Source organism: Echinops telfairi, unplaced genomic scaffold (assembly GCF_000313985.2).
Source record: "Echinops telfairi isolate 266 unplaced genomic scaffold, ASM31398v2 ScPeMD7_7;HRSCAF=31, whole genome shotgun sequence".
Classification (NCBI taxonomy): Eukaryota; Metazoa; Chordata; class Mammalia; order Afrosoricida; family Tenrecidae; genus Echinops; species Echinops telfairi.
This window is the reverse complement of record NW_022103904.1, coordinates 26192501-26200256: the sequence shown is the minus strand read 5'-3', so window position 1 is coordinate 26200256 and position 7756 is coordinate 26192501. Positions and strand designations below refer to the sequence as shown.

The following is a 7756-nucleotide window of genomic DNA, read 5'->3' as shown; positions in this document are numbered from 1 at the left end:
GGGGGGCGGGGAGGGATGGTAAAAAAAATGAGGAGCTGATACCAAGGGCTCAAGTAGAAAGCAAATCTTTTGAAAATGGTGAGGGCAATAAATGTACAAATGTGCTTGATGGATGGATTGTGATAAGAGTTGTATGAGCTCCCAATAAAATGATTCAGAAAAAAAAAGTATTTTTCCCAGTTTCCAGAGATCATACACTTTTAAACAGTAACACCTTTGTTTATTTTTTTGTGAAGATGTAAAGTAATTCCCCCCATCATATAACCAATACTACGAGTTGAATAATCTTTCCCTTCCTCATTCATTTGTAATGTTTTCCTTATCATAAATTGGTCTTAAATATTTATGTTTCCCAGTCTATTTTTGGATGTACTGTCCCAGGTCCCAGCGATCTGTGCATAATGCATTGCAAAATTAGTGCTCATGTGTTTTCTCACTTGAATATTCTTCCAAATAAACTTTCTAAAGTTTATCAAAGGAAAGAAAAACCATGCTGGAATTTTAAGTACATATATGAATTAATTTGGGAAGACTGACACCTGTAATTATTTCAGGAACTCATTCAGACACATGAATAGTCAGTCTTTTCAGCTGATGACAACGTGCTGTGCATAGTCTTCAGTCCATCTCCTCTCTGGACTTTGAAGTCAGCCCTCCTGCCTACCATGAAATGCAGCAGTCTTAGGTATATCTAGTTTGTTGTCTGTCAACTATGTATCTTCATGTGCATAATTCCTTTTAGCTTGGTTAAGCCAAACTTCAATTACTCAAATATAGCTACATTAATTTTTTTCCAGTGGGAAAATTTTGGGGCGTAAATCTTTAAATTTTGCTATGTATTTATTTATAATTCACTTGATTATCTGTTTGGACAGTCTGCTTTCTTCCTTGGAAACACTTGTTATTCTTGAGCTGACTCCCCATTCTGTCCCCAGCAAGTATATTTTTGTTTTTTTTCTGTTACCATGTTTGCCCCCTCCTCTTTTCCTTATTAAGTTTTTTTCACTACATCACATATTCAAATGTCTGTTTTGAGTCAGCCATTTGTGTCTTGATATATAATTCTGCTATTAGTTGTTTTTCGTGAATGGCAAGTGGCATTTATATTTCCCCCTTTCTCTCAGTCTGGAAGCTCTGTATGGCAAACTGTTTCTAGCTCAGAGAAGCCAGGTCCTTCGCTTCTCACATCATTCTGAGAGTACTAGGCTGATGTCTGCTAAGATTTTCTTTGCTTTTGCTGCATTAAAAAATAATTTGGAGAGAGATTTTCCCTCTGAATCACGGACATTTGTCCTTTATTACTGAGCTGAGATAGTCTTCAAAAATTCCCAGTTGTTTTGTTCAAATTCACCCTTGTCTTTAGAGGGATATAAGTCCGGATTGATCTGAACAGCAGGAGGTGGGGTTGGATGTTTTAGCCATGGCACAGACAGGAGCTTTGGTCGTGCAGGGGCTCAAGTGTTTGGCTGTGTGACCTTCCAGTTGTAAGGTCAGGGGTTCCAAACGCTTCCATGGACATTGATATCCTTGTAAACAGTGCAGAGCAGTTCAACTCTGTCCCACAGGGGTGGTAGGAGTTGGAATCAGCTCAATGGCTGTGGATCTGTTTTGGTTTGTGATGATGGGCCAAATGGTAATTTCCTAATTCTATCATTTCTTATATATTAATTAACTCTTGGCTCTAAGGAAAAGTATTTTCTTTCCATTTACTTATTAATTTATTCATATCAGGCTTAAGTTCATGAATCCCAATTCTATTTGATTATAACCTGTAGCTACAATTGTTTATTTTGATGCTGAAATCCTCTGATTGGCCCAGTGGGAGCTCGTTCGCGTCAGCTTCTGTGTCCTTTGGAAATGACCTCCCCTTCCTCATTCTGTGACTAGTCCTTTACTTTCTGGCACAACAAGGTATTTCAGATTTATCTTCTACTTTCCCTGTCACAGCCTTGAAATCAGACTGTCTTCAAAAAGCTTGGTTCCTTTTATTAGAGAATGGCATTTAGAACAAAGAACTGAGTACTAGGTGTGCTATAGCTATTGTGGTGTCGCCACTCCCAGACATTCGCAGGAGATGGAAGAGCACATTTATAGACATCAACACACATTTACATCTGTATTTATTTCCTTATCATCTATGTATCTTGCAGACTATGGGTTCATACTGATAATTCAAATCCCAATCCAACATCACAAGGCTCATTTGTGTCTCTCCTTTTGTTTACCTTCCCTGATAGTCAGAAACTGGGCTCCCATTGCCCTTGATATATTTGCCTTATTTGTTCAGCCCTCGTGTGTAACTAATCTCCCATCACTCCCCACCCATCTTACCCCCACGAACTTACATGCCTTTGAACACATGCTCCAACTGATAACCACTACTGGGCTGTGCTCTCACTGATAATCACAGCACCCTTCTCAACCTATGCAGGCTCTGATAACCCAGGGTAGGTTGTTCCCATTTCCCTGCAGGGGTGCTGCCCTCGGCTGGCTTGGGATCCTATTCTCAAGGCCAAACTGCTGTCACTACCTTATGCATCCCACTTGGGTGCTAATACCTAGTGACAGGCCACACACACATCTTCCTTGTGGTTTTCACCTTTGAAAACCCACTTTCATGGCACCACTTAGTTTTCTGAACTGAATTAACCAGAAGAAAGGTAGGAAGAATGAGTCCCTATTGACTTTTAATGTGCCCACTGTTGGCCTCATGGTATTAACTTTATTAGCTAAGTTACTACTGTTATTTTTTTCCAAGTTAGAGAAATAATTCCTACTTCATATTCAAAATCTGCTTTAAAAAAATGAGTTCGGCAAGGCTGCAGTAAAAAAGATCAATATATTAAAAAAATCAGCTGTAATTACTACACAGTAACAATGAACAAAACAAAAATAAAATTAAGAAAACAATTTCATTTGTAATAGCTTAAAAAAGAATAAGATACTTGGAAATAAATTTAATAAAAGAAGTGTAAGACCCATATACTGAAATCTACAAACAGTTACAAGAAAGTAAATAACAATCAAATTACAATGAAAAGTTTAAAAAAGTTAGAAGTTAAAGAAGATCAAAATAAATGGAAAGACATTGTGTACTCAAAGACTGGAAGACTTTATATTATTAAGATAACACTCACAATTAGTCTATGGATTAGATGTAATCCTTACAAAATCCCGAGTGGCCTTGTGTGTGTGTGAGCACGGGTATGTATGCACGTGTGCGCGTGCGCGCGGAGAAATTGTAAAGCTGATCCTAAAATTCATTTGGAAATGAAAAAAACCCAGAATGGGTCCAAGAATCCTTTAAAAAACATTGCAATAAGTATATATATATAAAGCAAACACTTACCATTTCAATATTGTTTACATGCCTATTAGTTGCATTCATCATGTTGTGCAGTCATCAGTATTATCTGTTTCCAAATTTTTCCATCACCCCTAATAGAAGTTCAGTGCCCCTTAAACAATGATTCCTTTCCCCCTCCCTACCACCCCTGGTGGCATCAACTTTGGTCTTTATACAGTTGCCTCTTCTAGATATTTCACGTAAGTGGGATCATTCAATATTGGTCCTTTTGTGCCTGACGTATCCACTCAGCATGTGTTGAGTTTTCAAGACTCATCCACATTGCGCCTGTGCAGGGGCTTCATTGCTCTTTATGGCTGAGCAATACTGCATGGTACACATGTATCACGTTTTGTTTTCTGTTCCTCTCTTGATGGCCATTTACGTTGTTAGGTCATTGCAATGAACATCAATATACATGTATCAGTCTGTGCACCTGCTTTTAGTCCTAGCAGGTATTTGCCTAGAAGTGGCAGTACTGGATCATGTGGTAATTCTATATTTAACCGTTTGAGGAACTTTTAAGCTGTTTTCCAGAGCAGCCACACCATTTTACAATGAGGGTTCCCATTTCTCTACATCCTTGCCAATACTGTGGGTTTCTGTTTTAAATTGTAGCCATCTTTGTGGGGATAAAGTGATATGGTATCTCCTTGTAGTTTTGATTTATAGCATGGCTGCTGTCTGAAAGGTTGGTTGTTTGAACCTACTCAGCTGCTCTGAAGAAGGAAGCCCCAGTGATCAGCTTTTGCAAAGATTATAGCCCAGGAAATGCTGTGGGGCTGCTCTACGGTCAGCCGGGGTTGCTAGGATGCAACGCTGACTTGATGGCACCTAACAGACACAGCAATGACTGATGTCATAGCAACTCATCATGTGATTTTGACTATTTGTATTTATTCTTAGCCAAAACATTCTTGAGAAAGAAGAATAAAGTTAGAAGATTCAGACTTTTTGATTTTAAAATTTCCCAAAAAGCTATAGTAATCAAGACAGTCTGGTTCTGGCATAAAACAACAACAACAAACCAAACCAAACTCACTGCCATCAAGTCAATGCTGACTCATCGACAACTCCCTGTGGGTTTCTGAGACTGCAACTGTTCACAAGAATAGAAAGCCCAGTCTTTTCCCCAAGGAGCTGCTGGTAGTTTCGAACTGCTGACCACGTGGATTTCAGACCAACTTGCAACCACTCCATCTGGCACAGGACAGATATAAATCAACAGGACAGAACGGAGAGTCCCAAATAAACCCTCATATTTACAATCAACTAATCTTCAGCAAGACAATTTAATGGGGTAAAGAATGGTCTTTTCAAGAAACAGTACAGGGACAACTGGATAACTGTATGCAGAAGAACAGAAATAAGCTGCTGCCACACCATATAAAAAAAAATCACAAACTCAGAATAGATCGAGGACCTAAATTTAAGAGTTAAACTATAAAACTCCTAGAAGAAAATATAGACATTGGATTAGGCAATGATTTCTTTGATAGGATACCTAATGGAAAAAAACTAAAAAAACCAAACAAAAAACCCGAACTATATCTTGAACTTCATCAAACTTTCAAGGGCATTAACAAGAAAGTGAAAAGACATCTACAGAATGGAAGAAACTATTTGTAAACTATTATTTGATAAAGGTATAGTATCCAGAATATATAAGAACACTTATATCTCAACAAAAAAGAAACGAATGATCTAATTATAAAAAGGAGTAAAGGATTTGAATAGACATTTCTCCAAAGAAGGTATACAATGTCCAGTGAACACAAGCAAGGATGTTCACCATTATCAGTGACTACTATAAGTGACCACAATCACTGCTCTATGCTGTTGAGTTAATCCCAACTCACAGATACCTACACAACAGACTAGAACTATATGCCATATGGTTTCCTGCACAGCAATCTTTATGGGAGCAGATGGCCAGTTTTTTTCTTCCAAGGCACCACTGGTGACTTGATTAGCAGGTGAGGCTAAACCACTGCATCACCAAAAACCCAAACCAAACTCACTGCCATTTAGTTAATGCCAACTCACACCACCAGGGCCCTTCATTAGTGATTAAGGAAATGCAAATCAAATGAGATAGTACATCATACCCACTGGGATGGCTACCATTAAGAAAGACACACAGTAAGTAATAAGCCTTAGTGAAGAAACAGGATGCATCACCCCTTGCTAGTGGGAAATGTAAAATGGTGCAGTCATACTGGAAAAAAGTTTCATCATTGTTCAAAAAGTTAAACACAGGATTATGATATCCTAACAGTTCTACTCCTAGGTGTATGTCCAAGAGAAATGAAGCCTTATGACCATACAGTAGCATTATTCTTAACAGCCAAAAAGTATAAACAAACCAGGCGCCCATCAACTGATGATTGGACTAACAAAATTTGGTGTATCCATACAATGGGATATTATTCAGCCACAGAAAGAATAAAGTGTTGTCACGTGTCACAATATGGATGTTTCTGCAAAAACTTATGCTGGTAGAAAAGTCAGTCACAAAAACCACCTCAATGTCCAGACAGATGAATAGCTTCCCAGGCGTTAGTGGGGTCAGTGGTCCCCAAGGACTGTGAGGAAGGGTGAGTGGATACTGACCTGAGAAGCTCACCCATTCTCTTAGAAAGGTTTCTTTATGGCCATTCACTTTTTGGAGGAGACAACAATGTTCTGGAATTATAGAGTGATGATGTTTTACTTTGGGAATATGCTTAAAAAGTAAAAGGGAAAGTTTTATAGTATGTGAATTGTATCCAATAAATAAAATTTTCATATTACTAGGGAAAAAAAGTAACTGGAAGTCATTAAAAAATGTGTTTTACTTTTAGTTCTATCTGAAGTTTACTACCTTTAAGGAAAAAATAATTTGCATTCTGCATCTGCATACTTGCTTATACCTGGTTTCAAAAAGTTGGTGGAAAAAGAATGAAAAGATAATGGGACTTTTCCCTAACCTTTCGGAAGCTTCCCTATATACCATGAAGGAATGTTTCCTGTTCTTTATGTATTGCTGTGGAAATACAAAACGGCACAGTCACTATGGACAACTGGTGGTTAAATGAATAAATAAATATACCATATATATATATGACCCAGCAATTCCACTACTAAGTATAGATCCAGAAAACTTGAAAGCTGAGATCCAAAAAGAGACGTGTGGACCAATGTTCATTGCAGCATTTTTCACAATGGCCAAAAGGTGTAAAAAAAACCCCAAATGCTTACAAAAGGTAGAAAGGTAGAACAACCAAACCCAAATGTTCATCTATGAACGGATAACCAAAATGAACAAAGTGTGGTATACGCATACAATGGAATACTGCTCAGTATAGTGTAAGAAATGAAGTCTTAATACATGCTACACTCTGATGGAGCTTGAAGACATTATACCGAGCAAAATCAGTTAATCACTTCAGGTCAAATATTCTATGACTTCATTTAAGAAAAGGCAAATGTACGGAGACCAAGTTTATTGGTGACTCCCTGTTGAGGAGGCATTGACCTTATGTTAATGGCGGTGCAATAATTTACAAAAGGTAGCAAGAATGGTTGCACCATGTGAAGAATTGTACACGCACACATTTTTGAGATTTCGTATGTCTTGCTTTATATTTTTAAAAATATTATTTTATACTATTTAAAAAAATGTTTTTATAATGACCCAAAGAAAGTTTCTTATGGAGATTAAAAATGTTACCTGGCAGCCATCCTGATTAATCCACTTGTGCTGTACTTCATCTCTAGCACCGTCACTGAGACCAGCATGGTAAGCTAGAGCAGCGAGCCCATCTCTCTGTAACGTGTCAGCCATTGTGTCACATTCTCGCCTAGAGAGGCAATAAATTATCCCGGAGTCATCTGCCAAGAAACCAAATCGTATTGTGAAATGAGTGTTTTAAAAAACATGAAAACAACACATTTATATTATGTTCTTAGAAACAGAGGAACCATAAATAGATCGCCACAGTTTGCTTATCACGGAGAAGGATCCCATCGGCAGAACAATGTAAGCAAGGAATCCACGTGCTCTGGCAATGAGATGCCCTGGTTTCTAAGCCCGTCCCTGTTTGTGACTGTAGGTGGACCTTGACACGCCATGGGTTCTTGTCCACCCTGGCCTTACAGTGAGAAGGCACTCTGACACACAATCCATGAAATGCAAATGGCGGTAGGCATCCACAGGGGCCATATGTAGTGGATTACAGGGGGGCTCAAGGTGAAACCATCAGCTGCTCCACAGGCTTTCTACCCACAAAAGACTTACAGTCTTGGAAACCCACAGGGGCAGTTCCTCTGTCCTAAGGCTTGCTAAGAGTCAGAATTGCTTTGATGGCAGTGGGTTTGTGTGTGTGTGTGTGTGTGTGTGTGTGTGAGAGAGAGAGAGAGAGAGAGAGA

At 38.6% G+C, this 7756-nt stretch overlaps 1 protein-coding gene across 1 annotated transcript in view; it reads right to left on the bottom strand.

The window, feature by feature from the left end:
- The window catches only part of BLM (BLM RecQ like helicase), a 125847-nt gene that overhangs the window by 27948 nt on the left and 90143 nt on the right, over positions 1 to 7756 (bottom strand). Inside the window, exon 14 of the mRNA XM_004708093.2 lies at positions 7059 to 7219. Coding sequence (XP_004708150.1) covers positions 7059 to 7219 — 161 coding nt within the window. The remainder of the gene's footprint in view (positions 1 to 7058; positions 7220 to 7756) is intronic.